This window comes from Amphiura filiformis, chromosome 3, assembly GCF_039555335.1.
Source record: "Amphiura filiformis chromosome 3, Afil_fr2py, whole genome shotgun sequence".
In the NCBI taxonomy this organism is placed as follows: domain Eukaryota; kingdom Metazoa; phylum Echinodermata; class Ophiuroidea; order Amphilepidida; family Amphiuridae; genus Amphiura; species Amphiura filiformis.
Genome location: NC_092630.1, coordinates 48,466,364 through 48,488,399, shown reverse-complemented (window position 1 = coordinate 48,488,399; position 22,036 = coordinate 48,466,364). Strand labels below are relative to the sequence as shown.

Below are 22,036 nucleotides of genomic sequence, written 5' to 3'. Positions count from 1 at the left end.
TTATAATCACCTGCCCAACACACTATACCGATTAAAATAGATTGCATCTCATATAATAAACTTAATTACATATCATGCTACGGACTTGTGACCACTAGGTAACGGCTCTAATTTGATATCAGGTAAGGTCTGTTACCCATTCAAATCTCACGCTGCATGATTATTTTTACCATGTTTTATTCTACGAGACACAAAAACTATATTTGATTAGCAAACTCAAGGGAAGATGCAACTGTCTGTGACTTATCCTGACTAACGTGAACTACAAATATCTTTCCTCCTATCGGTCAAAGTTTAAGCCTAAGTATAAATTGCTGCAAGATGTTTATGAGTTAACTGCATTACTGACTAACATAGTGGTCATTAACTTAGCTTGCCATCAAACTCATACTGCCTCATAGTTTAGGTACAATACATTATTGTGTTTTGTCTGATTCATGCGCCATCATATCACCACAGTTTCAAATTAAAGGGTGGGTTTGACAAGAGAGAGAAGATATTCTAAGCGCTCAGTTACATCACAGCTAATAAAACTGATGTGCAGATGTGATGACTGAAAATCCGATGATTGATGGTGGTTTATAATGTGTTCATGATTTCTGTATTATCAAAGTCATCTATAAATCTAATAATAGTGATGAAATCATGAAAGGATAACATTTAAATGCCGCATTCTATGCTTACTCAAACAAAACAATATTATTATACATGTAATAATATCATCCAATCCTAACTTTGATGTCAATCCATCCTTGACACCGCTGCATCTTTAAAATGCCTGCGATTACATCTTGTCGGTTTATCTTATCTCTAAATCAATTAGTGATTAAGTATCAGTCAAAACACTGTGGGTCATCTATATGACGCATTATTATGAGCCAAGTGGTGCAGACTTGTAATTGTGTAGGTTTATCACCCACTTTATAATCATATCACAATGATTTGTATATTTTTATTACAAGTCAAAATTCATTAAATGTTATCTGTAGTCATCGCATGTAAATATTTATTAAAGGGATAAATTCATCTCTGATACTTAAATAATTACTATTATTTCATTTCTAGCGTGTGTTGGTGCAAGGAAAATAATTCCTGGTTTGTATGACTCACTTACCCTCCTTCAAATCAGCAATCATATTTGGGCTTGGAATAGCTTATAACCTGCCAATAGGAATAGCTTTTTTACATTTCATGACAAAAATACTAAACAGCAACACGCCACATGATTTATGGTGATACAACATTACAAAAAAAAAGTTCTGCTTCAATATTCTATGACCTACATGCAGTATATGTTGGCCCACTTCTTGGGGCGAGATTCCAAGAAATGATTGAAAGAAATCCAATTTAGGACAATCCTAGCTAGGTGAATGTGATTTGAATACATTGTATAATTTAAACAGTATAACTTTCAATGGAAATTCTAAACACATTAGTTTATAATAGAGGGGAAAATACAATTTCTAATCAGGTCCCCAGAAGTTCCAACTATCTCATGGGCAATGGCATTTCAAAAGCTGCTACTTCTGTCCAAGTATTTTGATGTGAATTCCAGGTGTAATTAAATGGGAATTAGCAGACGGTATCAAAACAAGTTTATTATCACGATGACCACTCTTCACCTTCTCAACTTGCATTCCGATATCATTTGAAGTTACAAATAAAAAAATTAATTATATCTCCATAGCTTCAAGTTTCTTGAACATAACGAATAGGAAATAAATGAAGTTTCAAATCATGAAGGATCGTTCAAATGGTTACAAGTACAACACACATTATAATTATGCACTTTGTCTCATCTTGTTTCATTTCAATGTGTACTTCAGTTTTCAGCAAATTAGCTCTGTTCAGCCAAATGTCAATCAATTTGGCTAAACACTCAAGTTCGAGTACCACTTACTCCTAAATATACATTGAATTCTTATCCAAAATGAAACAAAGTATAATAGTCATCAGCAATTATACTCCATAAATCATTCATTAAGATTCTTTTATTATTGATCAAGGCACAATAATAATGGATATCTAATGATGGCTTATGCAGTCTTACCTATTACACTCTTGGCGAAGGAGCTCTTCTTCAACGTAGCCAGACCCAGGTCCCCGATCTTGACAGACCCGGACGTCCCCGTGATGAATATGTTGTCGCATTTGAGATCACGGTGAATGATGGGAGGTTGTCTTGTGTGGAGAAAGTGAAGACCTTTCAGGATTTGCCGACACCAGTTTCGTAGTACTTTCATCTTGACCCCTTCAAAACGTTTCAGATACCTTTTAATAAAATCATCCAAAAAGAAACATGACCATTACATTGTTAAAACCAAGCAATTTCAAACGCTTAACATGCTAAAACTCACTTCATGCTGCACCATCCTATTGTCAGTATTGTGTCAACATTTCTCCAAAATATATATCAGATTCCCATTTCAACTAAAAGTGGGGCTGGAGTCAGGCAGTCCAATATCTTTTGGGGTTTTTTTTTCACTATAAACTTTATCGTCACAGAACTACCACAGTTCCACGGATCACGATGCCCTAAACCAGTGCTAACTTTATCGATAATAACAATAAGTTTTAGGAAGGTCATTTAGTCAGTTGGCAAAATATTTTTAAAGAAAACTTTTTATGCGTTGAACTTGGTCACCATTATGGGAATGGGGGAGGGGTCAGTCGGTTACAGTCGGTCAAAAAAACAGAACCAAACATGCATACATGTATCTTTGCCCGGCCTTCATCATCAAAAACATTGGAAATACATGGTCAATGGTTACAAACTTAAAGTAATTAGCAATTGCCAATCATTAATTAACAACCAAACACTTAAATGATTTAAATTGTGACGGGAAACATAACTGCAGTGCCCCTGTTTGTCCATGTGTGACAAATTCATTTGCACTTTTTCAGGCCTAGCTGTTTTAACAGAAATGTTAATTAAATTATGGCACTATATTTAATGCACTTTTTGATGACCAGTAAATGTACATTGAGTAACCACAGAAGCCTTCAACAAATTAAACCCTAATTTAGAATTTGTAAACGCAAAACAAGGGATCTTGAGTATGTATATCTTGGATCATTTCATAAAGGTTTTACAAGGTTTGTTTGCATACATGTAAATGCATACAGGTGTGTCATTGTAAACACTGGCACACCCATCAGAAATATGTATAAAAGCAGATGCGCAGGAAAGGCGCAGACATTCATAAGTTCCAGCACAGATTATATAATCTGTGGTTCCAGATAGCTCTAAAAAGACATAATATAATGGCTGCAATAAAACTAAAACTCTGTATGTTTGCATTAGATTGTGAAAGTTGTTTATCAATGTCCAAATTTGCTGGTGGATCCACATCGAGGGTGTATGGGGGCGTGTGTGAGCGTGTGTTTTATTTTTATATATATATACGTATTTTAAAATACCAACTGAAAATAGAATCCATCCAATCCGATAACTGCAAGTTGTTGTTTTTTTGGTTGCACCATTGTTTTATTTTTAGTTTTTAATGGATTTCTTGTTTACTACATTGATGATATTGTAACTTACGTCTTAAGGGTTCCCGATGTCATCAGTTCCGTCACTAGTACAATGTGTTTACGACCAGATCTTGGAGCCGTTGCTTCCCAGTAGTCATAGAAACTGACTATATTTGGATGGCTTAGTCCTTTCAACATTTCAGCTTCCTCTTTGAATCTATATCTCTCGGTTTTGCTGAGCTTTTTATCCTGCAAACAAATGAAATTTAAAACAAACATTCAAGGGATTAGTGGGTTGCTTGAACACACAAAAAAGTTTACTTTTAAATTTAACAAACACCAAAGGCTTACTGACAGGCCTTGAAATATGCCAGAATTTCTGAGGGCCATTTGGGCCCTTGATCTTAGATGTTTGAGGGCTCTCACAAATTTTTGTGAGCCCAAATTTGGGCCACTGATTTTAACCTATGAACCCCACAAAAAAGTGAGCAAATTGCCACAAATTTTGCGGGCCATTTGGGCTTTCATTTTCAGCGATTGTGAAAGGCTAATTTACAATCAATTATTTAAAGTACCGAGTAAATTGGATTCATTTTTGGGTGATTTGCAGTAGAGCAATTGTTAGTGTCTACATGTATCGCAAGTGGAAAATCGCTCACTAGAAATTGAGTTTGGGCGAGCAGTGGCGAGGCGAGAGCGATTGCTCGCCTCAAGCGGCAAGGCCTGCAGCTAAGTACTTCAACCAGCATTATGCAGGGGTCTTGGCATTTCGAGATACAAAAACCGGTATGTCCATTTAAAGGAAGGTGACACAATTTGGAATTACTGACATATATATATATACACTTGTGTTTTCCATGCATTAATAGTATGTGATAGATGAAGAGGTAGTTACACAAGTTAAGTTTGAATATGACAAATTGCAATTTTTTCATATCTATTTTTTTTTCTTAAAGTACCATAACTATGAATGATCAGAGAGTTCCAAATAGGTTCAGGAGTTCTTCAAATCCACTGAAAAACCTTGTGCTTGAACACAAACAAACTAAAAATACCAATCAATCAATCAAGCTTTAGAATATTGACCTTACAATGTCAACAATCTATTCTTTAGAACTTTTACTACGGCTTCTCTTTCTATTTATCTTTTTTTAAACATTTTCTATTTGTAACTTGTAATTTATTTGTAACTTTTACAAACCAAAACTAGTTTCTTCCATTTTCCTCATGATTTAGTTTCTAATACAAAATAGAAAACTCCAAGGGAAAATGAGCATTAGACTGTTAGAGCATGTGAAATGAATGTGACAAGCTCCTCACTTATTGGTAATTTTATCCTCTTCACATTGGCCATGTTCCATCAACAGATCGTGAACGTAGAAGAATCTGCTTCATATTACAGGCTACATACATAGCACATGTACAAATGCAGTGTGCCAAGTGCTAAATAGGAATATAAAAAGTATAGGCTAAGGAACCGGGGGAGGGGGCTTGCTGGGGATCAGTTCCCCCCGCTGATGTAAGGATATTGTGACCAGATAACAAAAAAAAAATGGGTGTTTTTGACCTATTTTTCACCAAATTTCCTGCCCCCTCGAGCACCTCCTGGATGGCTCACCAAATTTTTTTGTTTGGCCAGCCTCCCCCTATGTTGAAAATCTTCCAAAGCCAATGTAAAGGCATGCTACAGTACAAATAACAGCACAAATCACATTTTTCCCCACTCTAAAAAAAATGACAATTGGGAAATCTCATTTATTTGCGGATTTTGAAAAATTGAGATATTTGAGATATGCTTTTTGGCCTCTAAAATTGCATATTTCCAGCCTCAGTTTCCAGCATGTAACCCAAAATATTGCCATATTTTTGGAAAACATTTCATTCGATATTGAGGAGTGAGTTTGGCTGATGTAATTTTCATACTTCACATTACTGTATAAAATACATACATTGTAGAAAGTTGCTATTTTTTTCATGTGCATTTTAAGCATGTGCTTGGTTTTGTTGTTTTGGGATTTTTTTTCATTACACTACAGTTGTTTGAAACTTTAAATATATGCATGACTGTATTTTATGTAGGCCTAGCATAAAATATGTTTCAGCAAGTACATACTTGTAGCACCCCCCTTCCCACACAAACACACCTACATACATGTATATGTTCTAACCCCATGTGTAATGTTCCATATTTGTAAATGTTTGTGACAAGCAGAAATAACATGACTTTTCTGAAATTTCATGGACATTTTAATAATCACTTACAAAACAACCACCAGTGTCCACCACATTGATCAGTCATACATGCACGCTACGCTAGTTTTTGTACATGAGCAAGGTTAAAATGTTGATTTGCTTTAATTAATCAATTTGGCTTTCCTTCAATGGAGCTAAGTCTGCTTTGGGACATTTTGAATGGTGGGTACTTTAGTCCTTGGTATTCTTAGGCTTGTTTTTGAAGGACTAGAGAAGATGGAAGGACATAAATGCCTATGCTTGAAGTAAAGATTGGTGTCACAATGCCCACAGGAAAGCTACTTTTCTAAATAACCTTCTACCATTAACATGTTTAAGACCTTAAATCCCTTTTACCAGTTTCACATGATCAATTTTATTGAAGGGTCATAATGTAAAATATTGATTCCTTGTAAAAGTATGACTGCTTAATGCTTGTATAGCAAGGGGAAATTTACTGCCATACAGACATGTAGTAAGTAGGTAACATTATACTTGATAAGAATAGCAACAAAACAAAGAGGTGCAGGTCATAATTTGGAATTTATAGACATTTTATCAATACTAAATACAATGTCTTTGTATTGTTAGTACTATACACCCACCCCATTCATTTTTTTCAATGAAAATGCAGGCAAGTTTTGCTTAAAATTGGTACTTGCTGGTCATCATGTCCTTTGAATGCACTGGGTCAAAACTGACTACCCCCCGGTACTTCATATCATAACAATTAACATCATGGCATCTTTCTTTAGCTTACAGTACTGTAGTACTTGTATTGTCACTTGAATGGAGCAAATTGAGCGGAGTCACTGGACATGAGGTCATTTTGGCTTCATCTTTGCAGGCAACACATTTGTTTGTACCTGGTAGGAATTATTGGTACTTTTCAGAAAGAGCCTTGGAAGTACAAAGCTAGGCACAAGAAGAAAATAATGCTCTGAGAAAATTACAGCTATTAAGGTGGTTATGGAGGCATTATAAAAGTGCTCTAAGCATGTTTTAAACAGATTAATTGAGTAGAGCAAAAGTACACTGATCAATATGCCTTTTGTTTGAGTCAATCGGACATACGGTTTTCAAAATATATCAATTTATATTTTCTTTGTATCACATTGTTTTTATCAATAATCAATAAAGTTAATGAGCTAAAATGACTGGAGAAGCTCATTAACATATAATTTTGCCAATATTTTGCTAAAAATCCAGTTCAGGGTACTTTTATTTTGCATACTTTTGCCCTGAAACTTGGTCAAAGTGTTTCTAATATGTTCTAATGTATTATATAGTGAAGCCGCCCCCTAATTTGCATATTTGCATAATTAATTAGCATTTATGCAAATTAGCTCATTAATTATGCAAATATGCAAATTAGAGGGCGGCTTCACTATATAATACATTAGGACATATTAGAAACACTTTGACCAAGTTTCAGGGCAAAATTATGTAAAATAAAAGTACCCTGAACATTTATGCATTGATTTTTAGCAGAATATTGGCTAAAATTACATATTCATGAGCCTTTGCAGTCATTTTAGCTCATTAACTACATTGATTATTGACAAAACAATAGGATACAAAGAAAATATAAATTGATGTATTATGGAAACCGTATGTCCCGATTTGTCTAAACAAAAGGCATATTGATCAGTGTACTTTACCCTACTCAATTAATCTGTTTAAAACATGCTCAAAGCATTTTCTAATTTCTAGAAAATGCATCCAATACCACCTTAAAAGTAAATTGGGCAGTTAAACAATGCCAAGAATGCTTTGCTTTGTGGGATTTGCAGATCACACTAACATAATTTTTGCATGCTGGGATTGCATGGCCTGAACTGCACACTGACCAAGCATTCCTTGTATTTTCAAATTCACAGTTCATGACCCAACACTACAAATATGAAGGTATTATATAATTTTATAACAGGTTTTTACATTCTTTCCACAGTACAATCTACAATATGCAATGAATTTAGGCCTACAACATTCAGGTATTACCGTAGTTATTTTGACAAAGTCATCTGTATCTTTTAAGGGGGTACTACACCCCTCGATAAATGTGTGTCTATTTTTGCATTTTTCTCAAAAACTAATAACACACTGGTAACAAAAGTTATGTATGATAGGGGCAAGGAATCCAATTACTACACTGGAATTTCAGTGACCCAAGACAAGCGGTTCTTTATTTATGATAAGAAATAAGGTACCGCTAGGGTGTACCTCATTTCCGATCATATATACTGAACCGCTTGTCTTGAGTCACTGAAATTTCAGTGTAGTAATTGGAACCCTTGCCCCAATAAAATACATTACTTTTGTTACCAGTGTGTTATTATTTTTTGAGAAAAATGCAAAAATAGTCACAAATTTACCACAGGGGTGTAGTACCCCCTTAAAGCAAAGGTTGCCTATTTTGAACAGTCTAAAAAGACTAAAATTGTGTTGCAGTGCAATTTTTAACATTTTTGATTGATGTGATCACCATTGTGATCAGTATTTTCTTCCAAACTTTCACTGCTTTACACGGTGTCATGCTTTATCAATTTCTACTACTAGATTTCTACAGCATGTGAAGCTATCGGTGAGCAAATCCGAAGCTAGACTTCTTGAGCTTGCAGCAAGAACTAGCAAGATCAGATATCTCCATAAACAAAAAAATTGTCATTGTATCAATAGTTGATTCAATAATTATTTCCTATTTTACAGGTCACACACCTTGCAGTCAGGCAACGTTTCTAAAATTAAAAAGGATTCAGGGTTTATCAATCGGCATTTCCAGCCCCAATGTGTGTAGAAATTGATTTGACCAAAGTGCAAACTTCAAATTACGCAATTTACTTACAATACAAGTATCGGTTCATAAGTTGTGCAATATGTGTAACTGTGATGTCCTACATGTGTTAAAATTTCGATAAAACTTGCTTTGTCACTGCTTGCTGGCTCATTACCAAAATTGAAATAGAAAATTATTTTAATGGGCCAACAGGTCATTTTTCCCAGTTCTATATATTTTAAATCATAGGCCATCTAAAGTTACACATCTTGGCTTGCCATAAATTTGTAAAAACAAAACTTGTGATAAAAGGATAATGGGATCAGAGACAAAAAAATCTAGTCATTCAAGGTGTGTGACACGATTGCCCCTCGCCCACTTCACCTGGTACATGTAAATGTATAAGTAAAAGCTCATGTATTTTCCCATAAACACAGTGACCTGGGGCCGTAACAAGTGGAGAGCCGGCCGCCGGGGAAGGCTATGGCTCCCCACTTTTTGAAGGAAAAAAATTATGTTTTTCTAAGTAATAGCTTGCAAAATTTGTCTCAGATTAGAAACAATTTCACAAGTAATGATTTTTGAAATCGTAAATTTTTTACCAACAATTTCAGGCTATTCTTTGCTTTTGGTGTTCAACAAACAAACCTACTCGTTATTTAATACGGTATTTGAAAGTTTCCTTCCTCACACTTGAGAAACACAAAGAGATATCAGTGGATATCCTTTCTTTTGACACCTGTAAATTGGATGGTCATTGATTGACACCAGTCTATGACTTCCTGTCTAGCTGTGAGTACATTTTTTGTAGAGCATTCCCCAAGATGGATATTCTTCAGAAAATTAGTTCAAGTTTGTACCCCCTGTTGTGTGTCTACAGAATCTTACAGCCTTCACAAAACGGACATACTGGTCGGTCACACTGTCTCAAAATGTTTGGGATACCTGTTCATACTAGTAGCCATGGCATTCTTCTGAGATTTATGTCAAGTTCCTGCAAAATGGATCATGTGTAGGGGTGGGCGATGTGAAGTAAATAAGGGAGAGGGTGAAGTTGTAACACACCAATCGTGTAGAACTGACAAAGTGCCCTCCAAATTAATAAAGCTTGTTTCGCTTGTGGGTGGGGGTGTAGCGGTCTGCTAACAGAGCTAGTTCTATGTGAATATTCTCCACAATTATGGAGAAGTTTATCTTTGTAGTAAATGAAAAGCTTAAAAATATATAATGACACATTTTTCAGACCGATGTTTTGTAACAAACATAATCAAGTATTTTTACCCCTTCCCTCTAAGGCCAAGTAAAAAATAAAACATGTTTCACGTCCGGTTTTTGAAAAAAAAGGAGGAAGAGGGGCTTTTATTTTCTATTTTTTATCGCAAAATTGGTGTAAATACCCATACTTGGAGCTGTTTTAGCGTGTACAATAATGCCTGGAAAAAGGAGGAGGCCCTTTTTTATTTGTTGTTCTGAGAGTTACACCCCCTCTAATGATCACAAAACCTTCCTAAAATGATTCTTGTATCTTAACAAGGCTATAGAAAGCATCCCAACTTCCTAGACATGTTTTTTGAAAAGTTATAACTGAATTTCAGAAAATAAAAAAATATTTGAGGAAACCTCAAAAAGGAAGCGGAGGGGACGTGAAACATGTTTATTTTTTTTTATTTGGCCTAATTTAAAGCGAAAATAGTTTTGTTATAATAGGACATCATCAATCTTTTGGTTTGTTCCCTAACCCATCTAATCTTATTCTGTCTCACTACAAAACACACAAGTCACAATGTACATTCCTAAAAACTCTTTCATCAATAGTTTAGTGGATAAAATCCTCATGAATATCCATTAAGTTTGAAAGAAGTGAAAAGGTACCTGGTGAACACACAATATTAATTAAACAAGATTTAACATGCTCTGGTATGTTATGTACATTTTGTACCGTAGTACATACAAGCATGTATGTTTGTGTTAGTTTTTTACAAGTCAATTTGGCCATGGATGGTTATGGTTTCTAAAAAAGAACTAGTTTCAGTTGGGGGGTGCAGCACAGAGGACTACAGAGCGCGTACCACCAATCAAAGTCTCCGCCTCATCCGATAATGAGGGCCGATTATTCCATGAAATGCGACAGGCGAGACTGCTACGCAATTACCGCGTATTTTCATGGTCTATCACGTAATCACGCAACGCTCTATACGCGAAGGCACGCAGCGCTGGTGTGATTGTTTGACACGGCACGATCGAACAATCGGCCCTCATGAATATGCGAGAACTGGTAGCATTAAATTGAATACACGGAGACTTTGACCGGTGGTACTTTCTCTGTTTATCTCTTTCCTCTATGGGGTGCAGTAATGCGCGCTAAGCGTCCATCAAGCCATGTTACAGAGGTCTCTTCTTGCTACATTTAGGATGATTGGGAATATTATAGAAAAATGATTTAATTTGTGTACATCGTGGAACATTCAATTCAACTACGCTTGTTACTCTGCGACTAATCATACTAATACACGAGCATACAACGCTACTCTACGTGTCCATATTGGCGATCTCTGCAAAGTTATCTGCGTACAACAGTTTGACAGCCACACAAAAAGCGTATGTTCCATGATGTACACAAATTAAATAATTTTTCTGTAGCCAACTGAGCATTTTTGATTAATTCTTTAATTTTTACCTTCCCCCATTTCTTCCCTGCTTTTCTCCATAAATTTGCTTTTCATGTTCCATTATCAATGTAGTGCGTCTGTATGTAAATTTTCATGACGGGTGGAATTAGGGGTTCAAATTTCAATATAATTGAGGGCATAATTAATATTGGGTTGTTTACTTGTGGAGTGGACTGGTAGTGGTTTACTAACTTTTAAAAAAAATTAATGCTGTTTTTTAACCAATTATGTTTTAAATCTTGCGCAATGTATAGTGTTTTATTTTGTATGAATTGTTTCACCGATGCGATGAAAATGTAAATTTCAATTTTTATGTATACATGTATTTCTGACATTTCTGCAAAAATTGTGCAATTTGGGCCACAATGTTTTTTTTTTTTTTAATAAACTGAAATTTTTTATGCTTGAGACATTCCCTAAACATACTTGCAAGTGATTTGTACTTTATTTCATTAAAATTATAACAAAACATACCCCGTAGAATTAAAATAAATTGTTCTTATCAAATGTGACTTTCCTTTTTTTTTTTCTATTCCAGCGATCACTATGCAAAGCAGCCAGGCAATAATATTGTTAAAGGTGGGTAACCTGATTAAATTAACAGCCCATCCCCCACTTTACCCCATCAAAATGCAGATTTTGGTATCAGGTGAAAGTGCATATTTTTCTCATAACATACTGAAATTAGGCATTCCAAATCGGTATATTTCTGGAGAAATCATCAAAACTGTCAACCCGATATGGAACTCATAATTTCAATATGTTAATGAGAAAAATATGATCTCTCGTTTGATATCAAGGTCAAGGATGATTATCAATAATTTATAAACACTATAGACTACCAGTATCACGCTGTATAAATGTCAGTAATTCCATGAATTTGTCACATTTATATGTGTTCTTTTTGCATGAATGTTTAATAGCTCTAGACAATAAGGACCGTCAATGAATCGATAATAATAAAAAAATCGGCTATCCAATAATATCAATATCGCCGATATCACTTTCGGAAGAAAATCGATATATCGGAGTTGCCGATAATGAAAAAAAAATCCAAAAATCGGGCGTAAGCAGTGTGTTAGCTGCCGCAATTATGTCAGTACAGACGTGTTTTGAAATGTAAAAACTTCTAGAATCAATAAGTGTTATTTTACCTCACCACTATTAAAAGTTTCTAATACATTTCCATATGCCTAATTCAAATTTTAGAAGCTTAGTGACTTGAATTTTCAGGTCACTAAAATTGGGAGGAAAATCGATTTATCGATTATTATCGATAATGAGTGACCGATATATCGATTTTTTAAAATCCTAACATCGACGGTCCTTACTAGACAACATGTTATGTTATACATGTACGTAAGTTTTAAAGAATTTGATTTTTAAATTTTATTTTCCAAATATATCAGGTTACCTTCCTTTAAAATAGGATTCGAATAATCGGGCACCCTGAAGTTTCCATCCTTCCAATATACATGTTATTTTGACATAAATCACCCCAAAATCTCCAACTAAGAATAGGGCCTACTTTGCCCTGACTACAAAAAAATATTCACATTATTACACGTAGGCCTATATAAAAAATATAAAGGAGTTGAGGTATCTGACTTGAGTTTTGTAAAACCACAAAAAGTACCATAAAATACAGAAAAAGTTACTTATTTTTCTTAATTTGTATACAGTTTTATGACATATTTTCAGCATTTAAAAGAAGTGTGCACACCTGACCACTCCTCTCAATTGTTAAATTTGTTGTGGGTTTTCAAGGTTTTGTGGCTTGTATTAAAATGCCTCAAGGAGTCAAGCAAGGATGCATTCTCTGAAAAGAACTGGAATAACAACCTTTAAACTTAGTAATCGTCAATAATTTCTTAGTAATTTCAAAGCAGGCCTATATTTCCCTTTTTTTTAAGTTAGCAGATATGAGAATTTGGTAGACATTTTTTAAAAGATCAAAATAATACTAAAATAGTCTTTCATGATGGGTATAAATTATCGATACATCTTACTGAAATTATCGTTCTTCATGACAACAGACATAGTGACGTGACCGAGACCAATATTCTTCATTATTATGTTTTGTTGAATCCAAGTGTGTGAAAATATTGGATCCAACACATATTAAATAATGATTAAATTGGATGCTTTACGCTCAATATTTATTGGTCTCGCTATGTGTTTTAAAATATTGGACTCGACTATGTCTCGTCCAATATTTAAAATCTCATAGCTCGACCAATAAATATGGGCTCAATTGATCCAATTTTATATCAAAATGGAAAAATTTTGGGATATAAACACCGACAAAACCAAATACTAGCTTACTACTAACCTGCAATTCGCACCAAGCAACAGCTACACCAGTTTCAGTATCAAGTCCCTTATAAACAGTCTTGAAGGATCCTCTGCCGACCTCATAATCAAACTTCAAAAATCTGCCATCTGATGATTTATCCACTGCAACGTCAACAATGTCTTCGTTAACATGTTCTGGTGTTACCGGTACTTCTCCAGGTTCCTTTCCAGGGGTATGACCACTTTCTAAACTTGGATTTTTGTGCATTAAAAGTGGTGGTATTGAAACAACTTCACCTTGTAAATTATGCTGCACAACACCATCTGCAAATTCTCTTGGTTCCATGATAGTAACTGACTTGCATCTTCGTTTGCCTCCACCAGTTGGCGATACAGGAGACAATGTAGGAGACAATGTGGTAGTTCTTTCATTTGTCTGGGTTTCTGAATCTGATGTGTTGCTAGATTCATTTGTCTTGGTTTGTGACAGGGTTTTCGATGGTGATACAGCAATAGATAATTTTGAAGTTCTTTCATTTGTCTGGGTTTCTGAATCTGATGTGTTGCTAGATTCATTTGTCTTTATAGCATGTGATGAGTTCTTTGATTCCTTTGAAGGTGTCCGTTGATTGTCCACACTCTTCTTCTCCATACCGTGGATACTTTTCTTCTCCATACCAGGAGTACTTCTCCTCTCTGGTCCATCTTTCTTCTCCCCATGTTGTGCATGTTTCTTTTCCACACCTCTCTTATCAACATGTGCATCTTTCTTCTCTGCACCTTTCTTCTCCAAGACTTTCTTCTCAAATCCTTTCCTATCCACACCTCTCTTTACTGGCAAATGAGTATCATGGGACTTACTCATTGCCTTAGTCTTTGAGGATAAACTAGCATCTGCTGTACCGCCTATATTTTTTGGCCTAGTCCTTCTGCTGTGACTTGTAATATGGTCCGAATCCTTGGATGAACCCACCATGTTCTCGCTTTTCTTGTGGGTCACCTTTGGACTGACTGTGATAACATTTGGTGATGTGGAAGTATTTGAGGCTGATTGACCATTAATATGTACACTCCCTGCCCCAATAGTTCTCCCTGTCCGACTCTCTGGTTTACCTTTGCTGCCATAGCACGCCTCTTGCATGTCTGGTGATGCAAGATTTCTTTCCTCAGACTCAGTAGATGCCACTCCATTTGAAATGACTTCCTTTTTACCTAGTTGTTGTTTTGGTGCATGTGGACCCTTGTCAGGTTTCCTGTTCATATTTTATAAGAGGATCAAGCAGAGAACTGCAAAATGCCGTTTGTACAAAACAACAACAGTGTTAGTTGACTGCAAACACTGAACCAATACAGTTCAGTGTGTGTCAGTCACACTCTGAGTCTTGATGAATTAATTCCTATTGAGGATTTGATTTATAAGTTACAATAAAACAGCAAGTAAGAGCAAGTGCCACTTTTGCTTAGGCAAATGGGCACAATGTTTGCTTTGTAGCTACATTCACCATGGCTGTGGCAGCTTATTCCAAGTGTACCACACATGACGAACATTCGTGGATTGCACCTCTTTCTCGTTGTATGAATTGTTTCACCGATGCGATGAGATTGAGAAACTTTCTTTGATCGTATACTTTTCCAAACTGAAAATTGGTTGAAAGAATCTAATATTAACCAATTGTAGACAGTGAGTCACCTTCTTCCGGCACAACATGTACAGCACAAGGTACAAATTGCCACAAATCTCTCTTGCGCTAGCTAGCCAAATAATGGCAAAGCAAGGGCATGATATCACCTTCCATTCATAATGTGTGTGTCATGTGTGTAAACTCGGCGTATGTAAAATCCTATGCGAACCGGCAGACTGTTCTTCCGGGTTTCTTCTGACAATATTTGTCCGAATCAAGCCACTCAGGCAGTAAAATATTGGTGTGTTCTGTTGAAGGTTGATTTTTTCTTGCCACAAATCAAACGCCTATTAGCGGCGCCAAGTCAGCAAGGCGCTAACTAAAGAGTTAAGGCCGATTCGCTTTTATTTTACCATTCGCCAGTGTCGTCCATGTTGTTTCACATTTCTCAACCGATTTCTGTTGTCTCGTTGTTTTGGATTGCAAAATAGGACCGAATCACTTCTGCGGATTGATATAGACAATTTACTATGAAATCATTAATTTGTACAAATGCATTTTTGTCATCTCTTCTCATTTATCATGTATTCAGAATTTTACATGAGCATCTAACAACCAGTGTCAATAACTTCATCTCTCAAATAACGACAATCAAAAAATTCCAAAAGTTCCCATTTTAATCGGGTCTACTTTATCAATTATCCAAAACAAGTGATTCGGTTTTATAATTTGCCAACTGTACAAAATTAATATATCTGCCCTCGAAAGTTAAATTTTCATTTTCAGTTAACCAATATTGCAATCATTATATTTTGTAACTGACTTGATTTGAATCAGGAGCAACAAAATATTTCGTCTAAATTGGCAAGATCTTTTCTGGGTCTACTTTAATGGATATTTTACATTGTAGATAGGGCGTGAAATTTATAGTTCGTCATTTCTTTCATCCGGGGAATTCACCATCGCAACTTTGCAACGTCTCTTTTGCGTATGGGCGATATGAGATATTCACATTCGATAGTTCAGAATCACCCTACTTTATGAACTTTTCTATTCCGGGACCTTTTAATACTGCTTCAGAGCATAGATAGTCTCGGAAATACTTCGGCGAGGGGACACAGATTGGAACAGGGGCCAAAAAAAGTTTTGTTTTGTTTTAATTTAATTTTGACCTCTTGAAGTGGGTAGCCTATAGACAAAAAGTTTTCATCTTCTAACAGAGACAGGAAAAAAAAATTATATCATTGTTTTATAGCTTTTATAGAAGTTTTTGTTCAACAATTCCCTTTTTCTTTCCTTTAAAATAAATATAAGATTCTGAGGATAAACCAGGATAAGCCTATACACCACAAAATTATTTGAAAATGATCCATTCCTTGTTCTCTAAGGCCACGGAAAACTGTTTTACGGGCCCGACCAACCCCCGGGGACCAACCCAGATTTTTGTGTTCAAGTTAGGGAGAATTTTATTTTTTTACTCTTTTTTCAGTAGGCCCATTGATTTTGACTAAAAAACGTTGAGAAAACGTTTTCAAAATATATAAAAAATTATTTATCGATCACTTTTGGTGATATTTTAGCCTTTAGGGTCAGTCCAGAAAAAACTTACTCCCGTCGGACCGACCGCCCCTACTTGAAAAGTGCATCCGCCCGTAAAACATGTGTTTTTTTTGTAGCCTATAATCATTCATAGATCCTGTTTTCAGGGTCTATGCCCTATAGGCCTAGACTTATTTTGTATTTGTATTAAGGGATCGAACAGCTACGTTTGCACAGTAGGCCTATTTTTGTGGGCCATGGGAGCACATCAGACAAATTGCATTCCGAATACGAGGAATGCCGGTCCTTTTAGACTGATATAGGCCTATCAAATAATTTTGATTCTTTTTTTTTTAATTCGCGATAAAATGCTAATTTTATGACAACTTGTTAAAAATTAGACTTCTCCGTAGTCCACTTGCCCATTGTGCATTATGGCTAAGCATAAAACTCTGATTTGTATTAATTTGTGCGCAATTGATAGATTCTAACATCTGATCTTTTCAGTCACCTTAACTTCCCAAGTGATTCGGCTTTCGAAACTGGTATAGAGTCTAAAATCAGAATTGTTCCGTATTGAAGTGAGCCATTATAATTATGCCATTAAGGGGTGGGGTATGAACCTTTGGACAGTATTTATTGTGGGACATTAGAGCACATCAGACATATCGAATTGCATTCTGAATACGAAGAATGTCCTTCTGATATCAAATAATTTTGATTTTTTGAAATTCGCAATGTATAGCCTAAATACACATTTTATGGCAAATGATTAAAAATTGATATTTTTGATATTTATCAGTACTCGAAGTAAACTTTGTAAATCTGATAATATACTTAAAGTGTATGTAGGTGGGATGAAAAGCCGACGATCAATTGAAAATTTTGACCTTTCGTATTGAAGATATGGATTTTTTTCCCAAAACACCAAAAAATTAGGACTTTTTGGAAAAAATCCATATCTTCAATATGAAAGGTCAAAATTTTCAATTGATCGTCGACTCTTCCTCCCAGCTACATACACTTTAAGAATATATCATCAGATTTATAAAATTTACTTCGAGGACTGTTATATATCAAAAATGTGAAAAATATCAAATTTTAATAATTTGTCATAAAATTTGTATTATATCGTGAATTTCAAAAATGAAAATTATTTGATATCAGAAAGACATTCTTCGTATTCCGAATGCAATTCGATATGTCTGATGTGCTCTTATGTCCCACAAAAAATACTGTCGAAACGCTCAAATCGCTCATTCCAGACCCCTTAAAGAAATTTTGCATTCAATACATGCACTTTTAACGCCACTAATAATATAAACTTTTATTTAGATGTAATGAAACATCAGTATAATTTCAGGTTCAACTGAATGCGTTCATCATGATTAATAACATATTTTTATTTATCAAAAATCGACTTTGGCATAGTCTAATTAAAAATCGATATTTTTTAACATTCAATAATCCTCGAAGTAAACTTTATAAATCTAATGATAAACTATCATGATGTAGGCCTACTTAACGTGTGTAGCTGTGGAGAAAAAAACCGTCCATCATTTACAAATTTGGACCTTTATTCGTATTGAACTTCACACCCCACACCCCCCCCCAAAAAAAAAAAACCATATAGGTAGGAACATGTAGGCCTATAGGCTTAATTATCTTCAATACGAAGGGTTGAAATTTTCAAATAAATGACGGATGGACGGGTTTTCCTCCAGCTAGGCCTACATCGGGGCCTATAGGCCCCTACATACACTTTAAGTACAAACCATTACGTTTATAAAGTTTACTTCGAGGACTGTTATAAATGATATACATGATATAAAAAAGATATCAATTTGTTAATAATTTGCTATAGGATAGGCGGCCTATCGCGAACTTCATTCCTCGTATTCAGAATACAATTTGGTGTGTCTGATGTGCTCTCAGGTCTCACAAAAATAGCCCGCGGTGCACATGGTGCACATATTATGCACGTTGCTATCGGATTCCTTTTCCTATCCGATTCCTTGAGTTTCTTAAAGAATTACAAAGTCTTAAATATTGTAAAAAGGTGTTAACATGTTATAAAAATACAATTATGTGGGCTGAAATTCACCTTCATTTATAGGCCTATATGACCAAATTAATAATGATTTTATCGCTAGTCAAACATGCAGGTTTAACAAGTTAAAAAAATACAGGTGGCGCCCTTTAATATCCTCAATCGGCGATCGCTAAATCCTCGGCCAACCTGGTCTCTATTCAGTCAATATCCCACTGAACCCCGGGACTGAACCCACATTCGCGGCTCCGATATTCAGTCAATGTTGGTATATTTCCGAAGAAATCATCAAAAAAACTGTCGAAATAGTCTCAAATGTGGTATATCATGCATGGCCGAAACTAATACACTGATTTGGAAATCTTAATGTCAATATGTATGATGAGACAAAATTAATATGGTCTTTCAGTCATTTGATATCAATCATATTACAGACTTGACATTTAGTATGGAATCATATTTTTTCGCAAAATTCCAAGACTGGTCTGGAAGGGGTCTGCATAAACTGCACGGGTTAAATATTAATTGGGGTGTGTCCGGAGATGGTGTAAGATAATTGTTTAATAGAAAATATGCTTTGAGTTTACATTACGGTGCTCATAATGTAGCGAATGTGCCCAAAATGGCGGATTTAGGGAGGCTGAATTTGAGCTTTATGGGGGACACAATTTCGGACTTTATGCAGCATTGTTCTGTAATTATCAAATTTATAGGGGTTTGAGGTGATATTTCCTAAACTTTGTTAATTAAATAAAATCAAATAAAATTTGATATTTTTCACATAAGTTTGATATATAACAGTCCTCGAAGTAAATTTTATAAATCTAATGATATATTCTTAAAGTGTATGTAGCTGGGAGGAAAAGCCGACGATCAATTGAAAACTTTGACCTTTCATATTGAAGTTATGGATTTTTTTCCCAAAAAGACCTATTTTTTTTTGGTATTTTAGGAAAAAAATCCATCTCTTCAATTCGAAAGGTCAAAATTTTCAATTGATCGTCGGCTTTTCATCCCACCTACATACACTTTAAGTATAAATCATCAGATTTATAATGTTTACTTCGAGTACTGTAAAATATCAAAAATATTAATTTTTAATCATTTGACAAAATGTGTACCTACATTGCGAATTTCAAAAAATCAAAATTATTTGATATCAGAAGGACATTCTTCGTATTCAGAATGCAATTCGATATGTCTGATGTGCTCTTATGTCCCGCAATAAATACTGTCCGAACGTTCATACCCCATCCCTTAATGTGAAACCCGACTGTGACCCTGATGACGATAAAAAATGTCCTCTATCGAAATTCAATATAAATATATCGTATAACGCTCAACCCTATCAATTACAGGTCAAAGTGCAAAGGTTAAGTTATTTCAACGTGTAATGAGGTCATTTCGCCCCGTAACGAGCATAGTGAAAAATACACTACGGCGGCTGCTGTTGGGTTCATTATCATATTCTAGATTAGAAATCGTTCATAAATTGACAAGATTTTCAACCGAGGGCAGCATTACTTGCCAGGAGTTGATGAGATGCACACCGGATTTTTACTTTCCTGAAATCTATTTAGCTGGCGCTATTTCCAGTAAGCTAGCGTAGTTCAATTTACACACCATTCATAATATTTTCTATGTGTTGTGTTTTCGTGTGAAGTACATGTCAGTAGCAGTACAGACTTCTGATGTTCCGAATTTGCAACCTTTAATTTGGAAGTGTGCAGCTTGGACAATACATATGCTTGTAGGTGGTATTTAGCTCTATATTGAAATAATTTGTAAATATGCATGCATTTTTTTTTTCATTCTGATGATATGCAGGTAAGTGTGCGTAACCAGTATAACACGGAACCCTCGTGTACGTGTACCTGTGAGCTCACTAGTGTGTGAGGTTTTTCATTTAAGACGTTCTGGTGACATACTCATAAAAGTTTGCTGATAAAGAGGAAAGAACAAAATTAGGGGAACTGTCACCAATTCAGTAGTTTGGAATAACAATGTACATACAAACTGAATTTTATAAATCAATTGTTTATAAAATATGCATGCAACTCTTCTTCTTCTTCCTATATACGTGCATACCTCACTGATGATGCCTTTAAGGGGTACTACACCCCTGCCCAATTTTGTGCCTCTTTTGCATTTTTCTCAAAAAATATAGCGCATTGGTGACAAGTATTATATGTATAATATAGGGGCAAGGACTACAACTACTGCACTGGAAATTTTATTTCAGCACAGACAACAGTTGTGGAGTTACACAGTCAAAAATGAGGGAAAACCAATATTTGATCAATAAATCAATAACTACTTTTCTTGAGTTGCTGAATTTTCAGTGTAGTAGTTGTAGTCCTTGCCCCTACAATATACATATCTTACTTGTCACCAATGTGCTATAATTGTTGAGAAAAATGCAAAAACAGGCAAAAAAATTGGGCAGGGGTGTAGTACCCCCTTAACTTTTAAATTGAAATACATCTCATTTCTTGTTGTTTTCAGTATCTTGTTGTTTGGTTTTTCCTAACAAATTATTTTGCACACCGTAGGACACTAAATCTAGTCTTCAGTTTGTTTGGTTTTGGGTGGTTTTTTTTTGGGGGGGCGGGTGATGGGGATGATCGGCCACATTGACCCCCATTTTTCAACTCCCTCTCACCCAATGACCCCCTTTTTTGTTTTACTGAACCCCCTCTCATCCAATGACCCCCTGTTTTGTTTACTGAACTCCCTCTCACCTAATAATCCCCTTTTTTCCTGTCACCAAAAGACCCCTTTTTCAAAAATTTCTGATAATCTCTCACTGAATGACCCTGTTTTTAATTTTTTTTTTCAACATTTTCAAAATTTATCAAATTTATCAAAATTGTTTTAAATTTTTAGAAATTTTTGAAAATTTGTATCAACTTTTATAATTGTTTTGACCCAAATTTGAATAACCCCCTTTTTTGGTAAGATTTTCGCCAGTCACACAGAAAGACCCCCTTTTGGGGGGCCTCATTTCGGTGTCTAGGATCTCACTGAAAGACCCCTAGTTTCAAACTGCTGTCCACACATCCCCGTCACTTCCAAAGTTGAGTGCCCCCTCCCCCGGACATTTCTGTAATTGAACATTTTATAGACAATACCAACATAACACAGATAAAGTAAAATAGGGTATACATTTTAAGTCTTTTTGAATAAAAATTAATATTATGATGATTGATTAGTTTGTTATTTACGTATGGAATAAGAGAAACATACATGTGTTACCGTACACAGATTTTTTAAGAAGCTGGGTGTATTTCTTTAATTTTCTCCAGGTCATATAATGATTTTACAATTCCATGTATAGGCTAAAGCTAAACAAAGAAATTTATGACTCCAGGATCCCACA

General features: G+C 35.2%; 1 protein-coding gene across 1 annotated transcript in view; it reads right to left on the bottom strand.

Annotated features, from left to right (window-relative positions):
- LOC140148648 (uncharacterized) overlaps nucleotides 1-15,537 on the bottom strand; it is a 95,908-nt gene extending 80,371 nt beyond the window's left edge. Inside the window, 3 exon segments of the mRNA XM_072170680.1 lie at nucleotides 2,051-2,271; nucleotides 3,545-3,723; nucleotides 13,484-15,537. Of these exon segments, the coding sequence (XP_072026781.1) occupies nucleotides 2,051-2,271; nucleotides 3,545-3,723; nucleotides 13,484-14,707 (1,624 nt within the window). The 5' untranslated portion in view covers nucleotides 14,708-15,537.
- Between the last annotated feature and the right edge of the window lie 6,499 nt (nucleotides 15,538-22,036).